This window comes from Crotalus tigris, unplaced genomic scaffold (genome assembly GCF_016545835.1).
Source record: "Crotalus tigris isolate CLP2741 ecotype Arizona unplaced genomic scaffold, ASM1654583v1 scf7180000017737.1785205, whole genome shotgun sequence".
Taxonomy (NCBI): Eukaryota; Metazoa; Chordata; class Lepidosauria; order Squamata; family Viperidae; genus Crotalus; species Crotalus tigris.
The window spans coordinates 379161-405291 of NW_024096603.1; the positions used below are offsets into that span (position 1 = coordinate 379161).

General features: G+C 38.9%; 2 protein-coding genes across 17 annotated transcripts in view; one reads left to right on the forward strand and one right to left on the reverse strand.

The window, feature by feature from the left end:
* DEGS2 (delta 4-desaturase, sphingolipid 2) overlaps positions 1-26131 on the forward strand; it is a 226031-nt gene that overhangs the window by 52395 nt on the left and 147505 nt on the right. The window lies entirely within an intron of this gene.
* EVL (Enah/Vasp-like) overlaps positions 1-26131 on the reverse strand; it is a 227488-nt gene that overhangs the window by 6616 nt on the left and 194741 nt on the right. For 11 of the 15 annotated variants that reach the window (XM_039339693.1, XM_039339689.1, XM_039339685.1 and 8 more), the window contains 8 exons: positions 16501-16565; positions 14031-14909; positions 9272-9492; positions 8992-9107; positions 8349-8409; positions 5860-5923; positions 4516-4582; positions 4352-4414 (listed from right to left, as the gene is read on the reverse strand). In XM_039339693.1, the coding sequence (XP_039195627.1) occupies positions 4352-4414; positions 4516-4582; positions 5860-5923; positions 8349-8409; positions 8992-9107; positions 9272-9492; positions 14031-14909; positions 16501-16565 (1536 nt within the window). The remainder of the gene's footprint in view (positions 1-4351; positions 4415-4515; positions 4583-5859; positions 5924-8348; positions 8410-8991; positions 9108-9271; positions 9493-14030; positions 14910-16500; positions 16566-26131) is intronic. The other 4 variants (XM_039339686.1, XM_039339694.1, XM_039339699.1 and 1 more) reach the window with 4 other exon arrangements.

Sequence of the window (26131 nt, forward strand, 5' to 3'; positions counted from 1 at the left end):
AAGCTGCCAACTCTGGTTCTGACAGAGAGTAAATCTGACCAACCGGCAATTTGGCATGGGGCACCAAATCAACTGTGCAGTCATAAGACCGATGCGGGGGCAACTGATCTGCCTTTTTTTCCCCAAAGACATCGGCATAATCCCCCAACTCTGCCGATAGGTCCAAGTCCACAGGGGTAGCCACCTTCCTGCGCAGACATGCAGGTGATGGGTGGCATACTTCTTGCCGGGGAACTGTCCCAGACGACCAAATAATCTGCGGATCATGAGCCCTCAACCATTCCAAACCCAACACCACAGGAAAGTGAGAAATGGTAGCCACATAGAACACAGCTTCTTCCATATGTGGCCCAATACGCATGTGAAGGGGTCTGGTTGCAGCAACCACTGAGCCGGAACGAAGGGGCTGCCCATCAATCGTCTCCACCAAGACTGGCGGTGACAACTGCTGCTGGGGAATGGACCACTGCGCGACAAAATCTGAGTCCATGAAATTAGCAGTAGCCCCGGAGTCAACCAAGGCCTGGACCTCCACCACTCCCTGACCAGGCATGAACACAAGGTGTTTAACAAGAGTCTGATGAGGTGGAGGTACTGGACCCGTGTCCAAGCGAGCCTGATCTATGGAGCCCTCTAGGCCGGGCCCGGCTCGTTTCCAGCCGCTGCTTTAGGTGCCTTCACTGGACACATGGCCGCCATATGGCCTGGACTGCCACAATACAGGCAAAGGCCTTCACGGCGACGGTGATATTTTCAGCTTGGGTCAGATGGGGTCATGCAGCCCCCAAGTGCACTGGCTCCTCCAGAGGCGGTACCAACGGTGCCACTGTCTTAACAGGTGCGGGCAAGGCCTCCGTCTGTTGTCACGCCCGTCGCTGCTGTAGTCTTGTATTGATACAGAGACACAGGTGCATGAGCTCCTGCACGGAGTGAGGGCATTCAGTGCATGCCAGCTCATCCAGGAGTTCGGATGAAAGTCCCTCCTGAAACTGGTCCATAAGCGCCGCCTCGTTCCACTGCAGCTCCTGACAAACCAACTGAAACGTAGCAATGTAATCTGTCAGCAAACCACGCCCCTGTCGCAACTCTCTCACCCGATGGTTTGCAGTCTGGGCCATAACTGAGTCCTCAAACATGGCCTTGAGTTGCCGGCAAAACTCTGCATAATTGTCCAGCAGCTGATTGGGCTGGGTCAGCAGGGGTATTGCCCAACGTGCTGCCGTTCCTGTCAACAGGCTTAGCGCAAACCCCACCTTATCCCAGTCAGTGGGGAAATCCTCTGGCCGAAGGCTCATACATAACTGGCACTGCCCAAAGAACTATGGGAATTGTGCCTGTGAGCCATCAAACTTGTCTGGCACTGGAACAGGGTTTCTGCGGCGTGGCCGAGCTGCTTGCATCTGTGCTATCTGTGCAGTCAGGAGGGCCACCTGCTGTTTTAGCTGATCCATGGTCGCCCTACTTGGTCTGGAGGAACAATTGGGAGTGGGCCGGGAACAAAATGTGATGACCCAGAGCCCCAAATGGAGGCAAAGCAATTAGTTGGTCAGAATAATTGTCTTTGTAAGCACTGCCAACATTCACTCAACAGCCCCCACATATGCTGGCACAAGTTCAATAAAACAGTCACCGGAGTTAAACAGTTCTTTAAAGTAAAACAGATAACAAAGTATGATCTTTTCAACGCCCAGCTTGCCTGTAACCTGCAAACTACAAAACTGAAGACAGCAAGGAAAACTCAGCAGGAAACAAACTTGATCCAAAATACAAAGAGTCCAGGTACAAGAGCTCACATCACAAGAGTTCACGTTTGTTCCCGGCAAATGCCCCACCCTACAGCATCTCCTTAAATCCCTACTTCCCAGGTGTGCCTTGTGAACTGGGGCGTGACGCTCTCCTCCCAAGCAAGTGAGCCTGCCTCCGTTGTTCCCTCCTCCTCTCTGCTCTCCATGCTCTGGGATCACGTGGGGAGGGGCCTTGCTCCTCGTCTGAGCTCTGCCTTCCCTGTTCCACACTTGAAGAGTCCTGGCCTGCTTCAGCCTGTTCCTCCCCACAGTCCTCCGAAGCCACAGACACCCCCTCCTGGGCCTCAACAGGGAACTCCATGTCATCCTCAGAGTCAGGCTCCGATGGAGGCATGACAGGTATATAAGATGGAAGTTCACCACAGAGCTCAACCATTCATTGTTTGACATTCTATTATGCTTTCTATATCATTTAATAGTTAGATGATTTTGCTAAACAAGCAGCTTCAACCTCTGCCCACTGTAAATCACTGAAATATCATTTTAGCTTTGAAAATGTCCCGAGAAGGGAGAAAGCAAGCAAAACTACATTTGTGTATCTGAAGATTTTTTTATACCTGTAATGCTAATTCAAATAGTTTCCATGACTACTTTACTTCATAAACTGTTGTTTCAGTTAATTATTTACTAGATACTGTTTGCCATGGCTTCATTGTCAGGATAGCAACTGGATAACCTTTCAAAAATTTCTGTTCATTGTAGAAACCTATCGTTATTTTTCCTATAAATCATCTTTAACATCACCATCATCTGCCTGCAACAGTATCACTACCACCAATATATATGTAAATTAATGTGCCAAAGAATCTATCATCTCTGTATAATGTCTCCCCCCTACTTAAGCCATTTGGTCATAACTCATTCCAAAGCCTAAGCCATGAGGACATCATGTGGTCAACACAAGCAATAAGTCAGGAGCGAGGAGTTTATATGATCTCTTTTTATCTGATGTGATATGGGAGGCTGAATAATGATTACATGGTAAAGTAATTACAGGAAAATTACAAGTGAAAAGTCACTATCAATGGACTATTGGCATTTAAGGAAGTTGGACATTAAGAAAAGGTTATATGCAAATATCTAGCTTTTATAATCCTTCAAACCAAATAATTTTATCCCATCTTTTTGGTCAATATTCAACTGATAAAGGCTATGTAATGGATCAGAAATAAAATATTTATTAACACCCATAGCAGTTTATTTTTCTTCAATTGCAGAAAAGGCAATAAAAGCAATTTTGTACAATTTACATTTTTTTTCTAGCATACATGTATGCATACATGTAAGCAGTAGGTGTGAATTTAAATGGACTCCAGAAGATGGTAGAGGACAGGAAGACCTGGAGGAACATTGTCCATGGGGTCGCGACGGGTCGGACACGACTTCGCAATTAACAAAAACAACATGTACCCACATGATATTTTTCGGCAAATCCTGGGAACTGAACTAAGGTCATCCAGCAAAATATTTCAGACTCAACAATTGGACTAACCAAATGGTTATAATGCTAAAATTATAATTAGGCTTGGCTGAAATCTAAAGGTGTAATTTAGTTTTGGGAAGGAACCTACTAAATTTCATTATATATTATATATTTTTATTTATTAAATGTATTGATTATATTCATATGAGGTATGTAATTTGATGCTTCTCAATTCTTGTTTTAACTTTTTACAGAATAGTCACTGAGGTGAGTGTGTGATCAGGCATGGAAATAAATGATGCGGAAATGGGGATTTAATAGTCTCCTTAATTATACTGTTACTAGATGGGTGAGAGAAACAGCTGTTTATAACTAAGTGCCTCTCATCTTGCGCGAACCTGAAGCTTCAGGGTATAATTTTCACTGTGTGTGCTGCATTTTGGAAGGGGGGCATAAGGATGAAAGCAATCATCATTGACATCCTGATTTTAATTTGGCCTTCCATAACCACTGCATAAAATATTAAGAAAAAAAGTGAAAAGCATAATTCAACATTAAATAATGTTTAGTATGTTGACTTTCTCTAAAGTTAAAGTAACACCCTATATACCAGTATCTGCAGTGGAATGAGCTATGGGTATACTGTATCTTTCCATAATATATTTTCTTTATGTACTTTCTATATCTCATAGCTATGTCCTCCTGTTAGATTGCTTTATGTAACATGTTTTATTTAGTTTTAGGACAATAAGTTTTTTTAACAAAACAAGTCAGAAAATATGCTAAAAATAATGCATTTTTTTTAAACTATACATTATTTTTCCAACAAAGAAGTGTGGCTTCTGCTCACTGAGTTCTACTGAATTCTTCCCATAATTCTCATGATTCACAGTATTTCCATGTAAAAGCAATCCATGATGGATTTCAATTACTAATTTCAATTACCTAATCCTTACATCAGCATCACTGACATCTAATTTGTTAAGCAGCAGAAAGCAAGCAAACAAATAAAGACGGCAAGTCACACAGGCATATAGCATGTTAGTTGTTGGATGAAAAGTTACATGTTTTGGGAGAAGATAAGCTAAAACACTATAGAGAAGTCAGGACAGTTTTTCAGTACCTAAAAGATGGCTGAAACTGAACAGGGCCTTTAGATTCAGGACTTCTCTCCACTGATGGGTTTCTATGTAATGGAATGAGAGGATACAAAATGATCACATCCAGAAGCATCATGCACAAGTCCAATACATGCAGGCGATCCATACATGATCTTCTGCAACTAACCTAGAGAGTAATGAAGTGACCGGTTTTTCCATGGAATTGCTTCTCTCCCAAAGTTTCTTGCCAGCATCTAGGTAAAGAACAGATAAATAAACAGAAAGCTATAGGACCTAGATTGTGGAAAAAGAGTTTGGGCAGATATACGGGGAGGAAGACATAATTTGTATAAGAAAAATACTAAACTACCTTATATGTTTTTAATAGCAGCGGATGTACTGGCGGAATAAACCCAAACAAACAGATCCAGGTCAACAATAGTTATACATCTGCCAAATCAGGAATTCTTATTAAAAACCTAGAACACTAAGGAAGGATCTTTCAGCTAATAGTGAGGAAATGAGTTCTTGAACTTTTAGCAACACAGTAAAAACTGCTAAGTGAAGTATAAATAAAAATTATATAGCTTATAATACATATTATATTCCTTTTTTTCACCTTGCTTTGTAATATCCAAACCTATGTAGATTCTCTATAACTCATAGTCCAGCAATTCTGTTGGAAAGATAGCATCAGATGGAAAGATCCATAAGAGTGATATTTCTTTTACCTGACCTCTGATATTAGCCCTGATTTTTTTTTTCATGGTCTTATTATTTTTATGTGGCTGGTTCCTTCTCCACATATCTAGGTTGATATGGGACACAACCATGGATAGCAATTGCCACTGTTGGTTGTAAGAAAGTGGATTGTCCTTATTCCTGTTCATGTATGCAGGTACTGTAGAGAAACACATCTTGAATCCAAACTGTTTGGAAAATTTAAAATCTTCATTAACTGTAACTGGTTTCATTCAATATATATTTTAAAAAATCAGGCAGACCTTCAAATGAAGAATAATATTCTGACCATTTCTCAGCAACTAATTTGCTAGGTCAATATCACTGCAAGAAAGTAATCTACTGTGCTTAAGATATAATCCTGTGTTGTTTTGCATATTCAATTTGAAAGCAATAGCATCTAGGTGTGCTCAAAATATTATGTTGACGTGTTGGATATTTAGTTTTTGTTTTATGATGTGTTAATTTCCTTACCAGACATGAATTACTGTTGCTAGCTCACAAATCAATTCTAGTTATGAACCTATTTTAATCTTACTTGAATAATCCACAATAAGCTGACCACAAATACTGATTCTCACAATACTTTAAGGTAAAATCAAATCAACTACATTACTGCTTAGCAAGAAGTCTGAATATAAGCACCAAATTACTGAAGTTGATGCTCTTTTAATTATTGAATGGGGATCACTTTAAAGATTTCTGAATCTCCTTCACATCTATTTTGCATAATTTAGATTTCACCACAAATACAAATACTGTCAAAGGAAAGAGTACAAGAGTTGAATACCTGAAGAATTCTGCTGTTGGACAGGGCCTCGTGTAACAGGAGTAGGAGAAGTGCTAGCATCTTCCTAAAAGCAAGCAAAATGTTATCTTAATATTGTGACTGCGGTTTGGAAAACATATAGCTATATAATATTACTAGCCGACAATAGCAACAGAATCGCATTATGTGGCAAAGGAAGTTCTCTTTAACCAGGAAAAGCTATTTATTCACTCAGCCATTTATTGTCAGCTTTTCTACACCTACCATCCCATAAACATAATTTGGCAAAAATCTAATATTGGTGCTCAAAGTATTCCTCCTTCCCTTCCTATATATTAAATTTGTTTGCTGCGAGGCGATTGTTGGCAGCTTACATTAAAAGCAATAAAACTATACGCACACACAGACACACTTGCAAAACATCAGGAGGTTGGGAGCAAATTTCATTTCAGGGGGCAAGATGTTCCAAAGGGACAGAGCCACATTAGAGGAAGGCTCTTTTCCTGGATCCCACCAGCCATAATTCCCTTATCAACAGGGTCCACAGCATGCCTCCTCTGCCAACACAGGTGGGATGAGTCAGTCCCATTGGGGTGAGGCGGTTCCTCAAGTAGCCTGGACCCATGCCATTTAGGGATTTAAAGATGATAACCAACCCCTTGAATTGCAACTGGAAGCAAACTGGCAGCAAGTGGAATATAGGCCAATCTAGGGCCCCCCAAAACTGAATATGCTGCCGCATTCTGAACCAGTTGTTGCTTCCAAATGCTCTTTAAGGTAGCCCCATATACAGTGCATTGCAATAGTTCAGACATGAGATAGCCAGGGCTTGAATGACTGAGCACAAGGATTCCTGACCCAGGAAAGGCTGCAACTGGTGCATAACATAAAGCTGCGCAAAAGCTCTCCCAGCTGCAACTGCCACCTGCTCTTTGAGTAGGAATGGCAAATCCAGGAGAACCCCCAAGTTGCAGACTGAGTCTGCCTGGGGTAGTATATCCACATCCAGAACTAAAGATATTGAAGTCCTGGATCTTGAAGCTCCATGCACCCAAAGCCACTCAGTTTTCCCAGGGTTCAGCCAAAGTCTGTTATCCCTCTTCCAGGCCTATGAGAGGGTAGTGAAGGCATCACTTGGATCACTAGGGGTGGAGATATAAAATTCAGTATCGTCAACATATGACTGTATCTCAACCCATGTTGACAGATGATCTCACCCAGATGTAGATGTTAAAAAGGAGTGGAGAGAATACCAAGCCCTGTGGCATGCCTATTAACACTGATTGGGACTGGCCTTGGAGAAAGGAGCCAAACCAGTACAAGACTGTGCTGCTCAGTCCCGGACCCCATAGCCGGTCCAAAAAGATACCAGGGTCGATAGTATTGAAGGCTGCTGAGAAGTCAAGGAGAGCTAGGATGATTGCACTACTCCCATCCTGCTCTCACCAGAGATGATACACAAGTGTGACCTTCCTTCCCCCCTCCCCTCTTCTCCCCTAGTGGTTAATAATGTAACAAATGAAATGTCCACAATAAACTACTATTTAAGCAATTAAATTAAACTGTCCATGATAACAATAATGAAAAGATATCATGACAGGAGACAGTGTTAACCACCAAAGCTTTCTAGCTCCATCTTTATTTCTTATCAAGAGATCAACAATGTGGCTAGTCTAGTTTCTACGAACAGACTAGTTAGTCCATAATATCCTGCAGAAACTAGTTTCCTTGTCTTGGTCCCCTCATGAAAATGATAAATTACCTGAAGTTTTCTATGGAGTAAACATAATGGACAGGTTGATTCAGTTGGAGAAGACAGTCTGGCAAGTATTTTGTGACAAGTCATACAAAGCAGCATACAAACTGCTCTGGAAACTCAAAAGGGAACCAGTACAGACCCTGCAACATAGATGTACTACTATATATTCTTGGTGATTAACACTGTCCCAAAAGCAGGCCACTGCATTATATAAGAATTGCAGGTTCCGAATATCTTCAACAGAAGCTTTATGTTGATCATTCTACAATATGAATAATGATGAAGGTATTATTGTTGAGAAACCCTCACTCTCCAGGTAGGGTAACAACAGATACCCAGTAGCACCCAGGCAGAGAACCTCCATCTGTTTATCCAACAGTAGTGATGCATCAAGGGCAGGGTAGGCAACCTTGGCTCTTTTATAACTTGTGGACTTCAATTCCCAGAATTCCTGAGCTGGCTCAGGAATTCTGGGAGTTGAAGTCCACAAGTCATAAAAGAGCCAAGGTTGCCTACCCCTGGTCTAGGGCTCACAGAGATACTCACTAGGGGTACTGTTTCCCCATGAAAGACAACAGTGGAACTGACAGAGATGTCTACAGCATTTTTCAATTACCTGATGAGGCAGATCAAATGTTTCAATATTAAATAATATATAAGAGCAGATAAAGGGTACTCTTCACAAGTTCTGATAGACATACAAATGACTTCTGTGATTCAAATGCCACAGAGTCAGAAGTACTCCACTTACATTTTGGCTTTCCTCTTCTTTTTTATCCACTGGCTTATCTGACTGGGATGCTGCTTTTCTCCTTAGGACAGAGTGAAAAAAGGCTATAAATCAATTCCTTAGAAAGATATTCACAACCTGCAAATTCAGATATGTTAATTCCTTCCAACATAATTGGAATTATCTGTACAAATAGCAAAGGGGTATATTCAGTAGTGTGCTGGAGCTGGCTCAATCTGGCTTGTGAGAGCCAATTGTTTTTTTTTAAAATACTTTTGTGAGTTAGTTGAGAGCAGAGCTGAGCCTCAAATCTATGTGTCAATCAGCTGTTTTGTGTCTAGCAGCATGGCATGAGGGTAGAAATGTGGCTGTCAGAACAGGTGGTTAAACATTTAGTAATATACCAGTGGACATATATAATGAAGAACTCACATTGACTAGCAAATAGCTCAAATAAAATCTTCATCTTCTCCCTGAAACAATACTGATGGGCATAATTAGAGATATGGTATTTTGCTTTGAAAATTTGGTTAATTTTATACCAAGTGTAATTTCTCTGGGTGATTTAGCCTGCAGTGGACCAATTCCTTCCCACCCTTCTAGTCTTTTTGAAATTGTGGGTAAATAAAAAGAGATAGTGCTCATCACGATCACAATCACTAACCTTTTTGCTAATAGTTTATTCATTTCCTCCATAAGCCCACCTCCTCCACTACTTGTTCGATTGACATCACTCTTGGAAGCACCACTGGGACTAGAACCTCCAGATCCATCCTCTGGCTTTTAAGAGAGAAACCAACAATTTAGAGTCCACAGGCATTAAGAATTTAACTGTTCAGAAAAATCTAAACATCAAAGACATCCATTCTTACTTTTTTATATGTTAGAATTTCAAGATCCCAATTTTAAGCTCATAATGCTTCTATCACAGTCAAGAGCCTTACCCGTTGCACTCTTCTTAGTTTGGCACCAGCCAGAGCCGCTGCTAGTCCTGACATTGATCCATCATCAATGCTAGATCCTCCACCACCTGCTGGCAATGGGGGAGGAGGAGGAGGTGTGGTTCCCGTAGGTGGTGGAGGAGGGGGAGGGGGAGGAGGTGGTCCACCAGATGATATGGGTATTCCAGTGGCAACAGAGGGGTGACCTGGTGGTAACGCAGGACCTGAAACAAAGAACTTGTCATTCAGGAACTGGAATATATTGTCTTGTTTGCTTCCTTTGCTGACAGTTGCTTGGGCCAGTAATAGCAGCCAAAATGAAAGCCATAAGAGACAACTAGGAGACATCCTAGTTTCTAGGATCCTCAGAATCTCTCAGGTGATTTTATCTCTGTGACACAAACCATAGGGCTTGTTGGGAAATAACATGGGTCTTTCCTCTTGGCTGTAAGAACCAGATGGCATCTCTCTCCACCACATTTAGTCTCTAGTTTGATGCCTTATTTTAGGCTGAGGAATGCTTACACCAGGAAGGGGATATATCTCAGCATTTTATAAAAAAATAGCAATGTGTAATAAATAAAAATAATGCATCAGTGTACATGATAATATCCAGTAAAACCTAAATACCTTGCAGTGGTTAAACTGAACATGAGAGGAAAAAGAGGGATTCAAGATCATACGATAATTCAAGTTAAGAATTATAGCTATAGTATATGTGCATTATTTTCAGTCAGGTTCTGTTCTGGCGATTTCACTACAAGATATTATTCTTGAAAGCAAAAGCTACAATGATGGCTTTGCTTCAACATTCTTATTCAAGGTGGTGGGGAGAACTGTCCCCCAGCAATGCAAGCTTTTAATCCAAAAATGGAGTACAGCTGTCAACAGTAGCATAACTCAATTCAGGTGATATTTTTAAGAACTCTTTTAAATGTTTCCAAATTGTGTTTCTAATTCTGTTATTCTTTTGGAAACCACATAATCCCTCCAAAAAGAAAAGCTTGACTAAATACAATTAAATCTTAATTGAATACATGTTTACAAAGGCAAAGAAGTTTTAGACGGTTGTTATGTTGACAGGTGGTTTAAACAGATGACTCACAAAATTATTGGCGCTGATCCCAATTATTTGTTATCCAGGAGTATGATATTGGCATGTTACTGTTTTAAACAAAGATTATGGAATAACTCAGTATAACAGCAAAGCCCAAAGCTCAATGTTAGAATAAATTACATTTTCCAGTTTCCGATATATTTTAGCAGTTTACATTTAAGTAAATATAGAATTATTTTTTCTAAAACCAGATTAAATCCATTGCCATCCAATTTCTTATATAGTAGAGATTTCAAAAGAACCCCCTCTCTCAAATATCTTGGTCCTGTAAAGGTCATAGTGCCAAAGCAGAGCAACATCAGTGATAATTGCAGTGGTCCTTCATATAAACTAGTATTTTATTACACAGATAAGGAGAACAAAGCATACCAATCATACCTGAGCAGTCCAATCATACCTCAAGTGTAACAATATTGCTAAGGTGTATCACCAAACATGTACACTTCTTTCCCAGTCTTAATCAATGATTTTTTCATAAGCCAGTAACCCTTGCTTAAAGATTAATTTGATTAATCATAAGGGGATGTTCATTCAAAAGTTTTAGACTGCTGTTCTTTGAGGGAAATTGTTTTTCAGATTCTTCATATTTTATATTGGCTAAATTATCCACAACAAAATAATGGAGAGAAGAAAAATTTGCATAATGTTCCTAATTCCCCCACCCACAATAAATTAGATTCAACGTATTTTCTATAGACAGAACCAGTTTTCTTGGAGTCTCACCACTGTTTCACCATGAGCTTCAAAAAATAGCATAGAAGCAAGATATTAGATAAGTATACTCCTGATCTGATCCAACAGGAATCATCTCATCTATATGTAAAATTTTATTCTATTATATTAGATACAATCTGTATGATTTCCAATTTATATAGAGCTTGCTCTTCCTGTTCCCAGATTAAAATCTTTTCCAGGTGATAAAGTATGTGATACCTCCCCTTTTAAAGTTAGCAATTTTAGAACACAAACATATAAACAGGCAAGTTTTAATAGAAATATTGAGGAATAGCCACTCTAATAGATTCACTGCAAGTCCTTCTCTCTCTAGAGCAGGAGTGTCAAACTGCTGGCCGACAGGCCGGTTGCATCATAAGGAGGCCGCGCCCACCTCAGCTCTGGCAATGCAAAAAAAGTCATGATACGTTGCGACACGTCACATGACACGGCGAGTTTGACACCCGTGCTCAGAGTAAGCATTTCTCATAATTAGGCTAATAAGTAGACTGTGACCTGCTTTTTATAATTATCTTTTGATAATTATAGGAGATGACCAGACTGAGTCTGAGGGAGGGATCAAATGTGTTATAAAGTCACTCCGCACCCACAAGAGGTCTAAGTTCAGCCCACTTTGAATACCACTCTTGTCTCCTGCTCATTTCTTTGGACCATTAGTTGGTCAGATTCTTGTAGAGAGTTTATGCTTGCAATAAATCTTTATATTCATTCGAACTGCCTGAATCTCCTGACACTTTCCTTGTATTTTGACACTTTCCTTGTATTTTGAATAAGTATTTTCGGGTATTAGATGTTATACCATTGTCGCACTCTTTCTTTTTGTCTTTTTTCAAAGTAATCTAACTTTAGTGCTTTATATAAAAGTGGCCTTACATTAATCTAGCCCTTTAAAATCATTATTACAACCAAGCCAATAATCACTAATTAGCACCCGAAATAAATAATTATCAAGTTAAGAAAGAATTAAGTTTCTATCTTATTTCAGAAGTCTGTCCTTATTATAATGAATTGTACAAAATCTAGTATATTAAAAACTTATACTAAAAATCTATACACCCAATCTTCAGAAGTGGTATTAATCCATGCGCAGAATTATATTTTATAAATATTTTTAAGGTTAAACTGAATTCAGTATCAGGCTTTAATCAGCATACTTCCATAGCCACTATTCTTCTAAAACAAATAGATAGTAATTTCCAGTAAGCATCATAAAAATGTTATCATACGCTCAGTATATTTTGCAATAATATAAGGCTTAGTAATGCTTAACAGAAAAACAGCTGGCAAGAAAGAAAAGTAAGTATTTAAAACATGTTCCATTCCATGTTGAGCTCTTGAGTTTTATGACATTACCTTAATGTATGAAAAAATATCCATTCTGATTATTGCATTTCCAGCAGTTTTTTTTAAAAAAGAAATTATTTTTTTGAGTAAGAATTATCTATTTTCGTAATCAACCAATTCTCCATTCTGCATAAACATATTTTCTCCAAGTGAATTACCTGTACTTTCATTTGATTAGGATTTCTTCTTGCTTCTACGTTTTGGAAACTATTTCTAAATTCAAGGCTATGGCAACATTTGAATTTGTAAAGTATTCTTTACTTTCCCATCCAAGACTCTCATAAAATAGGAGTTAACAGTTCTGTATTGAGTTGTCAATTAAAACTACAAGAAACTACCTCATAATTGCTTTTCTGTTCTCAGAAAACCAAATACTAGATTTGTCTTTCAATGCTATACCACAAAGTGTCCATTCCAGTTTCAATAAAGATTGTCTATAATGTGAGTAGCAATTTTTATCAGGGTTGGAGAACCTTCTAGTGGCCAGGAGCAGCTGCATATAACATTTTGCTGGCAGCTTATAAAGTAAGCAGGACCATATCAAAAACGTGTACAGGATTGCATCTGGGGTTTGTGACAGATCTGATCTTTTTTCAGTGCAAGCATGAGTAACTTACAGCACAAGGCTTGCATGTAGCACCTGAAAATCTTTTAGGGAAGCCCGGAAATGGTCCCAATTGGGTCACTGAATTACAATAATACATTTGCCAAACAACTGTAGCAATAATTCCTATAATTCTGAATCTAGAAACAAATAATAATGTATAACATAAAATAAGCTTGGAATAATTAAACACAGAAACATTCCTACACCATCTAAAAACATTCGGGGGAAAGGAAAATTTCTGCTCATGTTTATGACCAACTCTCCCCTCTTTGTTATACCTGCCGTTGCCCCAGTTTAAAAAAAAAATAAGTGCATCTCTTTGCCACTAAAAGATTGGTTCCTCTGCTTTAAAGTGTCCAGATGGCTTGCTTGTATGACTTCACTAATAGTCTTGTCAGATTTTATTTTATTTAGTGTACGGCATCTACAGAGATCATGCAATCACTGTTATACAACACATTATACATACAGACACAAATACATATTATACAAATATAATCTTGTCAGATTATTCAGCTACAAATTGCATATCTACCTTTATGACATCTTAACTAAAGTTACTTCCCAGATTCTGTCTTCAATGCTCCTTCACTGAAAACACTTTGATCATTAATAGGCATTAGGACACTAAACCAGTAATGTCCCAACCCTGACAACTTCCACATACGCCAGTTTCAACTGCTCAAATAGCACGGCCATTACTAAACTTAGAACCTGTGAAGTGTAGAAAAGATTGCCCTAAATTAATCATGATTTCAATATTACATCAGTTATAGCATTCTCTGGATGGTAGTGTATATCCTGAATTCATCATAAAGGAGTTCTAAAGGATGGAATGGAAAACGGGACTTTATAACCATCAAAGACTACTTATGTGTTTTGCTATATAAATATATATTTTTAAAACATATATTTTAAAAAAGGAAATGCATCTACATATTTCCAAGTCAAGTACTTACTCATGTGGGAAAAGGTAGATGAAGTCATGTAAGAAGGAGTCCTCCTGGACAAATTCATCTCAGATAAAGCAGCATAATGAGGATGTAATGAAACAAAGTGTGACATAGATGGATAGAGCTGGTGTGGAGAATGAGGCAACTGTTGGGAGGGCCAAGAAAAAGCCTGTATAAAGGATCCTGGTGGGCTGGTCACAACAGGTAAATGTGAAATGGGCACTGCTTCTAAATAGGAGAAAAAAGATTGATCTTTTCTCTTTGGCTGTGTCCTAGGGGAGCATAGAGGAATTTGTGTAACTAAACAATCTTCATGTCGGCCATTCAGACCTGATAGAGGTACATTTGCTGAGGCATCTTGGACCACTTCACCTGTAGGCCCCTGGAGTCTGCCATTCTGGGCAGCAATTACAGGAAGGACTACTGGAATATGGGGCTGCAGGATCAGCCCCTTCTGTATAGGGGATGTAAAGGTCACAGGAGAAGCAGCTTGAGGAGAATATGACAGGGAAGAACATCTTATGGACTGATGAGGGGAAGCAGAGGCAAGAGGTGGAGATAAAGAGATTTCCTTGGTGCTTCGTGCAACAGTTCTGTAACCTGGCCAAGTTGGTGGAAAGGAAGGGCCAGGAGATGGTGGGAACTCAGAGGGAGAATATTGGTGGCAACGCAGAGGGGATTCCTGGACCCTATGAGCAGATCTGAAAGAGGCCTTGCTAGCAGATTCAGGGAGAGCAGATGGTGATGAGATTGCTTTGGCATAAGGAGGAGGAGGAGGAGGAACAACTGCACCAGTGGAAGTAGAAGCATTGTAGCTACTGTAGTCAGGAGGAGGAGACTGGCAGTGAAAAGGGGAAGAAGACACTTTAATCTGAAGGGTGGAGACTATAAAGAATAGAAAAAGGAAAAAGAATAATATGGGTTGGTACTGAGGAATGACAGATAGCATCATGGTTAGAAGACAGGGGGGAAAGGGAATGAAACAAAAAATAAATCAAAATGAACCCAATGCTTAATAGTTAAAAAAGATTAGTGAAGATACAGGTTTCAATGGTTATTCAGAGGAAGCCAGAAAAGCTGCTAATTTGTTTAGTTTAGAGCTAACAGAAGGAATAGCACTGAACTGCCTTGTGATTAGCAAACTTTTAAATTTACAATAAATTTTTATTGAAGACCCATTTTCAAGACCCTACTCATCTTATACTCTTATTTGCCAAACTTGTTTTTATTTATTGTATTTATATCCCTCTTCTTTATATTGTGCTTCCTTCCTTATATTGCACTTGTATCCCTCTTCATTCAATTTACAGGGTGATCCATATGATCTTTTTCCAATATTAATTACATCTACATCTGTTTTGCAATAGTATTGCTAAAGTACCTGATGAAATTGATTGGGCCAAAGTGATAATCAATTTATGTACGGTATCATATTCTTCTTCGCTCCAGCTCCAAAAATTCCCTGCTGCTATTTATCAGCTGGAAATTGGCTGGAAATTCTGGCTGCTGTTTCCAACATATCTGATACCTTATGGGGAAGACTAACCTGGGGTGCCCCTAAGTTCTCAGTAATGGAATTTTATCCCCCTATTGGATTATTTCTTATCTACAAATGATATCCCTTCTGTTCAGAGAAACAGTAATTCACAATTATGATCAGACATACTACAAATCATGTTGCATCTAGTTAAAGTTCTTTTGCATATTGTTCAGTTTTTGGGCTACTATATCGATGTAGTTGCCACATCTATACAGTTATGTCCTATATACTTCAATAACAAATCTATTGCGGAAACCAAGTAAGTGAGCTATAATGTATAGCTGACTAATCTCAGTCAGCTCCCAAGTTGAAGGGGCATCTCTATAGAGAGTGAATGCACTTCCATTCTTCCCATAAGATCTCCCAAATTATATATTTATGGAAGCATGGACAATGTGGGAAGCAGCAGACTGGTACAGTCATAGAAAAACTAAATTACAATTTAGAATAACCTGTTGTTTTGTGAGAACAAAACAAAAGAACAATCAGAATAATACTATATAAAATTAAGAATATTTTCAGACATACAAAATTAAGAATCTTGGGAGTAGAAAATGAACCCTCTCTTGTTATTTGTGCCATGTTTTTATGCTAATAAAGATATGCTAGAATGTGGGAATGTAATCATTATGAGCTTTTTATTTTCACTGGGGGTAATTTCAAGCAAAATTTATTAAATTGCTATCAGTAAAAACACCCTAAAGAAATTTAGAAAGAATAATAAAAAAACACTACATACTGCATTGCATTTCAATGCAAAAACATCTCTGTATGCATTATGAATAAACTTTAGTAACTGAAACCACAGAATAATTATAGCAACAGACGAGAAGCCAAACTTTTTCAATAAAAGCACAAGGAACAGCCAGAAGTTAATAGGGAAAAATCAGGGGAAAAAAGTAGTCTTGCTTGACTTCCAAAAAGCATGATACATACCTGTGGTAGAGGTTCTTCTTTCCAGAGGTTCTTGGCGTTGCTGCTGTTGCTGCTCCATTGCTTGCCTACAATAAAGGATTTTGAAAGAAATTCATCTTTAGTTCTCTGAAAGCATTTGAGAATCCACTTAACACAAGGTCCAATTGGGTATTTTAACAAAAAATATCTCTGTGTATAACTGGTAGTCACTGGACAACAAAGAACATTTGATTTCTATTCAATGATCCAGCCCAAAGGAAGCCAGATTTCTGAAAAAATGTTACTTATCAGGAAGAAGGAAGCAAGATTCCTCTTTTCATGGTTTGTTTAGTATTCTTCTAAATCAAATCTCTAATTTGTATCTGTCCTGGCAAACCAGAATTTTTTATTCTATTTTTATTTTATTAAAAAAAGTTAAAATACAAAATACAAACACAAAGCTTCATTTTTTTCTTTCAAAAGAAAAAAAAGCTCCCCAAAACCTACAAAACAAACAAGACGTTAAAAAAACTGCTTTACAAAAATTAACACATACACACATATTATCCTCCCTAGCTGAATACTGATTAATACATTACAACAATATTAACCTAATATTATTATTAGGCAAGCCAGGTTTATAAGCCAAGAGCAGTGATTTATGATCTTGGCTTGCTAAAAGAAAAGCATCCCTGGAGTCCACTTCTGATGGAAAAAGTTTTAGTGGTATTTTTAGCTCAGGCTTTTTTCCCAATCATAAGAACAGCCAAGTAGGGGTGATCAAGCAGCACGTACCAGCATACCTGCTTGTTCATGATAAACAAGAAATCCTAATTATGCTTGCCCACTGGAATGTTAGTAGCTGTTTAATGTATATTCAGTAGTACATGAAGTTATGGTTCATCAAGAAGCATTACCCATGTATGGAATGGAAAACTTTGTCTTAGTGAAGATATGTATTATAGAATCTATGTTTTTAGCCATAGCCTGGCTAAGAGATCTTCTAGTAATTGCCCATGACTTCAACACCAATTTCACAAGATGATGGTGATGGTGATGATGATGATGATGATGATAATAATAATAATAATAATAATAATAATAATAATAATAATAATAATACCATTTCAGATAAAGGGCTGTCCAGTCTTTTCTTAAAAACTCAATGTTGGAGCATTCACAGCTTCTGGAGACAGGTTGTTCCACTGATTAATTGTTCTAACTATTAGGAATTTTTTCCTTAGTTCTAGGTTGCTTCTGTCTTTGGTTAGTTTCCATCTGTTGCTTCTTGTCCTGCCTTTGGGTACTTTGGAGAATAGCTTGACTCCCCCTTCTTGGTGGGAACCCCTGAGATATTGAAACACTGCTATCATGTCTTCCCTCATCCTTTTTTCATTAAACCAGACATACCCAATTCCAGCAACCGTTCCTTACATGTTTTTAGCCTCCAGTCCCCTAATCATCTTTGTTGCTCTTCTCTGTACTCTTTCTAGAGTCTCAACACCTTTTTTACATCCTGGTGACCAAAACTGGATGCAGTATTCCAAGTGTGGCCTTACCAAGGCATTGTAAAGAAGTATTAACACTTCACATGATCTTGATTCTGTCCCTCTATTGCAGGAAGTACTAGGTAATGTAATGTTGGAACTTTATAATGAACTTCTTTCTGAAGCTAAGATACCAGATTCGTGGTCCAAAGCTCTTATTACTCTCATACCAAAGGAAGAAACGGAAACACAAAAAATAAAGAACTACAGGCCGATTTCCCTACTGAATGTGGACTACAAAATATTTGCATCAATAATGGCGGAAAGACTTAAAAAGTTTTTAAATGAATTTATACAATCGGATCAAAATGGCTTCTTACCCAAAAGACAAACTAGAGACAATATGCGAATTATATTGAACACACTAGAATATTATGAAACACATCCCGGGAAACAGATGGCATTGGTGTTCCTGGACGCTCAGAAGGCATTCGACAATGTGAACTGGCAATTCATGATAAGCCAATTACAGACTATGGATTGTGGGGAGAAATTTATAAACGTAATCAGAACTATTTATAATAACCAATCAGCCAAAGTAATGATAAATGGAGATATGACTGAGAAGATCAACATTATGAAGGGAACAAGACAGGGCTGTCCCCTATCTCCACTGTTGTTTGTTCTGACATTAGAAGTATTAAATAGACATATAAGACAGAATAATGACATAAAAGGAATGAAAATTAAGAGGGAAGAATATAAGCTACAAGCATTCACAGACGATTTAGTATTTATTTTGGAGGAACCATTAGAGACAGGACCTGTATTAATAGAACAAATAGAAAAATATGGTGAGATAGCTGGGTTGAAAATTAATAAAGATAAAACCAAAATGTTAGTGAAAAATATTACTGAAAAACAAAAAAAAGAACTGGTGGGAAAATTAGATATACAGATTGTAAAGAAGGTAAAATATTTAGGGATCCACCTGACAGCAAGATGCACAACAATTAAAGAGGATAATTATCATAAATTGAAAAGACAAATTGAAGTAGATTTGGATAAATGGAAAAATGTAGAACTATCATTAATGGGAAGGATTGTGATAATCAAAATGAATATATTACCACGATTATTGTTTTTGTTTTCAACAATACCAATAAGATTAGAAAAGAAATATTTTGAAGGGCTTAATAAAATAATCTTGAAATATATTTGGCAAGGAAAAAAGGCAAGAATTAATCTAAAAATGTTACAAGATACAAGATTGAGAGGTGGGTTTGGTCTACCTAATTGGGAATTGTACTATCAGGCTGCAGCATTATCATGGATGAGAGAATGGATCTTATTGAGGAATACAAGATTATTGACATTAGAGGGACATGATTTACAGTTGGGATGGCATGCTTTCATATGGTATGGAAAAAACAGAATACATAACTATTTCCAGAGACACTATATAAGGAATTCTTTATTTGTGGTCTGGGAGAAAGTAAAGAGAAATCATTATTTGAAGATTCCAAATTGGCTCTCAACTATGGAGGTGCTAATATAACCCCAATATGTTTAACATGGGAAACATTATAAGATATAAAGACTTATTAACAGATATGGGGGAGTTGAAAACCAAACAACAATTAGAGGAACAAGGAATAAAGATGGATTGGAACATGAGAACGCAAATACAATCTAGATATGAAAAAGATGTTAAAATAGATGGTGTTAATTTGGGGACAACAGAGTTAGATGAAATACTCACAGGAACGGAAGAAAAATGGATTAAAAAATGTACAGTTATCTACTACATATGGAGTTAGAGAAAGAACAAGTGAAAGAGACAATGATAAAATGGACAAGGAATTCTGGATACACAATTGAATTAGATAGATGGCAGCAACTATGGGAAAGAAACTATAAATTGACAATGGTGACTGCGTATAAAGAAAATATGTACAAAATGTTTTACAGATGGCACATGTCTCCTGAAATATTAGCTAAAATGTTTAAGGACAGGTCCATGAAATGTTGGAAATGTCATCAGATACCAGGTTCCTTCTACCATATGTGGTGGATGTGTGTAGAAGCTAAAACTTATTGGAATATAATTAGAACATGGATAGAAAAGATGACACAACAACGTATAGAACTAAGACCAGAAATATTCCTGTTGGGTATTCTACCAGAGAAATGCAATAAAGAAAAAACATATTTAATTATTCCTGTAATTACGGCAGCCAGGATTGTGTTTGCACAAAATTGGAAAGCACTGAAAGCCCCCCCAGAGGGAGAGATGATTGGGAAAATACTGGAATGTGCAGAAATGAATAGACTAACAATGACAATTAAAGATAAGACAGAGTCAGACTACTATGAAATCTGGGGAACTTTTTATGATTGGCTGAAAAGAGAATACGGTTAAAAGATAGTTAACATCAATTTAGATGGAAGAAGAAGGAGCAGATAAGGAGGGAGACCCAGGCGACACAGTATTGAATAACTGGAGGTTGTATAAATGTTTATAGAAGTATATACTGAGAAGGTTAGATAAATAGAAGTATTAATCTTATTGTATATAATACAGATAGGGAAATTTGGAGAGAGGAGTTGCTCAGACATTACCCCTGAATTGTATCTGAAGAGGGAGGAGAGGGAAGAAAGGAGAGGAGAGAGAAAAGAGTAAAGGAGGGGAGAAGGAAGTAGGAAGGTTGGAGGAGACGAGGAGAAGTGGGGAGAAAGGGGAGGAGAGTGGTGAAGGAGAGGAGAGGAAGAAGAGGGAAGTAGGGAAGAGAAGAAAGGGAGAAAGAAGGTAGAAAAGAAGGAGTGTGGATATGGTGAAAGGGGAAATGGGCGAGCAACACCAAAAGTCATGTGTATGTATTTATTTCATTTTATTAAAAGTATCTTATATATGAATGTAAAAAGAATGTATGTTAACATCTGATAAATATTACGGTATATGTATGGGGGAGGGTTTGGAAAAATAAAAAATTATTTAAAAAAAAAGAAAAAAAAGAAGTATTAACACTTCACGTGATCTTGATTCTGTCCCTCTATTAATGCAGCCTAGCACTGAGTTGGCTTTTTTGGCAGCTGCAGCACACTGCTGGCTCATATCTAAGTGATGGTCCACTAGGACTCTGAGATCCCTCTCACACATCACCCGGGCTATGAAATAATAATTATATTTGTGCAAGGACTGTTTTAGCCAGTGGAAGACAAAGTATCATCTCTGCCCAGCAAAAGTAACTTCAGAAAGTGTGTGTGTGTGTGTGTACGTTTGCACTATGTGTATGTTCACACCAGATGGAATTGTTCTTTTGCTTTGTGCCAATCGCCTGGATCCTATTGTAGTGGTGTGCTGGCATGGTTAAGTGGATAGGAAGGAATGGAAGTCTGCCACCACGCCAGTTGGGAAACTGTTGAATATTCTTTATACACTTGGTTATATTTCACACTCCCTCCCCACACCTTCCGGAATTCCTTCTCCCCCCCAAATCCTAGAAAAACATCCACAAATAGAAATGCCCCCCCAAAAAACCCCAACCCACAAGTGTAACAGATGAGAATCAGCAGCAATTTATTTTTATTTTGTTTATGAAGGAGAGAGGATTATTATTACATATTTATTATTAGCATGGCATAGAATTGGTGAAATTTGGAGAATGCTCAGTTACAATTTGGTTTGAAAGGACAGAAAATGAGCACTGATTAGATGGCAGTTCTATATGCTCAGCCATTGTCCAAAAAGGGCAAGCAATAATTTGCTGAGAAGCTTTGAGAGTTCTAGACCTGCAAATATAGAAATACAACTGCTCTTTTAATGTATTGATGTTCAAATAGTTCTGCAAATAATCAAGACAGAATAGGCCAAGTCTGCATGCATTTTGAACTAGTGGGAGAAAGAAATGATTGTTTTCTGGAATAACTCTGAATCTAATATGGCTCCCATCTCCACAGCCTGTCCTTGAGAAGCATCAGACCGCTTTTTATCTTTTTCTTTCCAATATTTATCTTTTGAAAAATAGTGTAGTTCCACCCATGTTTTCCCAAAAAGTCTTGTGCTTTAGGGACTGAATTTAGTCTATATTGTTGATTTCTAAAGTTAAGATAACCCCTTCTAGCTTATCCCAGTGAAAGGGAATATTATTTTGTTTCAGAAAATCTGTCAGGGAAAAATATTCTTTGAATTTTCTTAATATTGTAATTGGTGTATGTATGTATGTGTGTGTGTATGTATGTATGTATGTGTATGTGTATATGTATATATCACATCGGTGATTCCGACTGTAACGTGTGGAGGAAGGATGCAGAAGACAAAAAAGGGGGGGAGGGGCATGATGACTGTGCATGGCCATACTTACGAGCCTTATCACATGGATAAACAGCTTACTGAACTACCTCAATTTACTGCTGTAACCCAGGCAGCCCAGAATGTCACACATGACCATTTCAGCTGGGTACGAGGGGGAGGCATTAGGGAAGAAAGTGAAAGCACTCATAGAGGGAATAACTGCATGGATGTGGATTGGAAAAAGAGGAAAGAGAAATGCAAACCACCACACAAACCTGAGGGAGAGAATGGATCGAAGGAGAGGGGCAACCAGGGGGATAGGGAGGTTGCCCTACCCACCCTAGAATCCAAGGAAAAGAAGACAAATGAGGACACACATGTAGATAAGGGGTGCAGGAAGAAACGGATCACCGAAGCACAATCTATCCAATTAAGTCCGATAACGAAATCAAGGAGCCGGGCGCAGATTCTGGCTTGCTTATAAGAGACTCTCCCACTCTCTGGCGTTTTAAGCCCTGATGATGCCGGCAGGTGACGGCGAAAGCTTGGCGTTTTTAAATTAAACTTTATATACATCTATCTATCTATCTATCTATCTATCTATCTATCTATCTATCTATCTATCTATCTATCTATCTATCTATCTATCTATCTATCTATCTATTCAATAATGAGGGCATAATTATAAATGGAATGAATAAAGCGGGTTCACCAGGAGAGTTGAAAGTTAAAATACTTTAATTAAAGTATTTTACTATATTAAAAGGTTGCCAAGCTTTCGTTGGGAAAACTCCCCAACATCTTCAGGGCTGAGAGACCGTTTCTAACAAGGTGGTTTAAACGGGTTCCATAGACGTCTGCGCTTGGTTCCTAGACCGTGCCAGCATTCTCCGCTGAACAGCTGATAGGTGGGAGGGGGAAAGATTTCTTCCGTTGTTCTCTCAAGCACTTGTGTTCTCTTGCCTTCTTAGATGTTTCCATCCACCGTCAACCAGATGGATACCTACATACGAAGGTATTCCGTAAACCAACCCACACGGATAGAATCCTCCATTACCAGAGTAATCATCCTGTTTCCCATAAAATCAGCTGCATTAAAACGTTAGTTAAACGCGTTGACTCCCACTGCAGCACGGATGAATATAAGAAAGAAGAGAGGAGACACCTCTTCCGTACGTGCATATATAACGGTTATCCATTAAAATTTATCAAACGACATTGTACAACTTTCCAGCACCAGACCACCCAACGAAGAAGGGATTCCCCCCTACAAAAAACACGCATCTCCCTCCCATACATAAGTAACATCTCAGAGGCCACAGCCAGACTACTAGCACCCCATGGTATAGAAGTAGCTCACAAACCTAACCAAACCCTACGATCAAAAATTATGCGTCCAAAGGACCCCCTACCTACCATGGAGAAATCTGCTATTGTTTATAAGATCAACTGCAAAAACTGCGAAGGCAACTATGTGGGAGAAACAGCCAAACGCTTGAAAACTCGCCTCCACGAACACAAACTGGCCATAAAACGAGGCGAACCACACTCACAACTTTGGATGCATATGGCACAACAAGGCCATCAGTTTGACTTCAATAACACCCTTATCATAGCCAGTGATGCCACGAAGGGAGGTCGGCTGCTAAAAGAAGCCTGGTTCTCGAATAACAACTCAATCAATCGTCACATTGACTTGCACCCAGCACAACAAGCGCTACGAAAATGGAACTCAAACCATCATCCTTTATATCACAAACCTTACAATCAACATCCACAACGTTCTAAACCAGGAGCTACACCTCCAGGGAGAACTGGAATAGCTATTTCGAACTCTTTAGCTCTTTTCAACCAGACATACCCTTCTGAGATTCGAACCTGGGCTGTCTGCATATTAGGCAGCTGTATTAACCTCTAGGCCACAGGTTCTGTCTCACTTTTTGCCAGCTGTCATTTCTAAAATTTGGATTGCTAGCAAAGAATTAAGGGAGAACTGGAATAGCTATTTCAAACTCTTTAGCTCTTTTCAACCAGACATACCCTTCTGAGATTCGAACCTGGGCTGTCTGCATGTTAGGCAGCTGTATTAACCTCTAGGCCACAGGCTCTGTCTCACTTTTTGCAGCTGTTCTCCCTTAATTCTTTGCTAGCAATCCAAATTTTAGAAATGTATATAATGTCACAGTTGTGACTGCTGCCTGTGGATGGCTCTAGTTTGAGCTGATACAAGGCAAAAGATTTCTCTCTCCCATATTTGGGCACATATTTGGGCAACAGGGTGTAACATACAGCTCCCATATTTGGGCACATTTGGGCACATATTTGGGCAACAGGGTGTAACATACAGCATTATATATATATATATATATATATATATATATATATGTGTGTGTGTGTGTGTGTGTGTGTGTGTGTGTGTGTGTGTGTGTGTGCAGGAAGTTTTTCAGACAGATGTCTAATTGATTACACCTTGACATTTTTAACTGCTATACTGCAGTTTTACGTTTTACAATCTCTTTTGCCTTGCAGCCCCCAACTAGGGGCGTTAAGCAGGCTCAAGTCGCAACTGCGAAACATTACAAATCCAAATTTCTTTTTCTGACAAAGAATTAAAGAATTAAATTGGGAGACTAAGAGGTGTAATCAATTAGACATCTGTCTGAAAAACTTCCTGCATATACTCCCTTGACTCAGCTGGCAAAGAGGGAGGAGAGCCTGTGGCTTGGTGGTTAAATCACTGCCTAGTATGTAAACTGCCCAGGTTCGAATCCCATAAAGGTGTATATGTATATATGTATAAAGGTGTGTATGTATGTATGTATGTATGTATGTATGTATGTATGTGTATATATATATATATATATATACACACACACACACACACACACACACACACACACACACACATACATATACACATACTTTGGTTATTCGGGTTTTCTCCCACGTAAAATTGGAAGTGTCTTGGCGACGTTTTGACGAAGTCCCATGCGACGTTTCGACGAAGTCCCATTCGTCATCTTCAGGCTAGTGTTTTCAGCTTCGAGGAGCATTGTGTGGTCTTAGCTGTTTCTTCCTTTTAACTGCCAGTGGGGGTATGAACTGATTGGGTGGGAGCTTGGCTGTGTTCTGATTGGGTGGAGGTGTGTTCTGATTGGTTAGGGGCTTGGCTGTGCTCTGATTGGCTGGGAGGTTGGCTGTGCTCTGATTGGCTGGGGGGTTGGCTGTGCTCCGATTGGCTGGGGGAGTGTTCTATTTGGGTGGGGGCTTTGTTGTGCTCAGGTTAGTCTGAGTTGCAGGGGGAGTTAAGATAGCTGCCTTGCTATTTTTTGGCTTCGCATTCGTGGTCGTGCCTCATCTTCATGGTGGGTGTCAGTTTGCTTCATGTATGGATTGGAGGAGTTTAAGGTGGCTAATGATGCAGCTGTGGTCTGGCTTCTGGTTTGTGGTCGTGTCTCATCATCGGTGTGGCTTTGGGTTTGCTTTTTGCGTGGATGTGTGGTGGTGACATCCTGTGTGGTTTTTGTGAGTGTGGGTCTGGTGTCATTTTTTGTGTTAGGGAGTCGTTTGTCAATAAGGGCGGGTTTCCAAATGGCTGGTAGGCGGGAGGTATCATCTCGTTTGTTCATGCTGTGTGGGCGTTTTTCTATCTCGTCCCTCTATGTGTGTGCGTGTATGTATGTGTGTGTGTATAAAATAAAGGTAAAAAAGGATATATGCAGTGTTATCTTCATTTTAGATGTCAAAAAGGTCTCTGTCTGTCTCTCTCTTTCCTCTCTCTCCCTCCCTCTTTCCTCTCTCTTTCCTCTCTTTTTCTTTCCTCTTTTTCTCTCTTTCCTCTCCCTCTTCCTCTCCCTCTTTCCTCTTTCCCTCTTTCCTCTTTTTTTCTTTC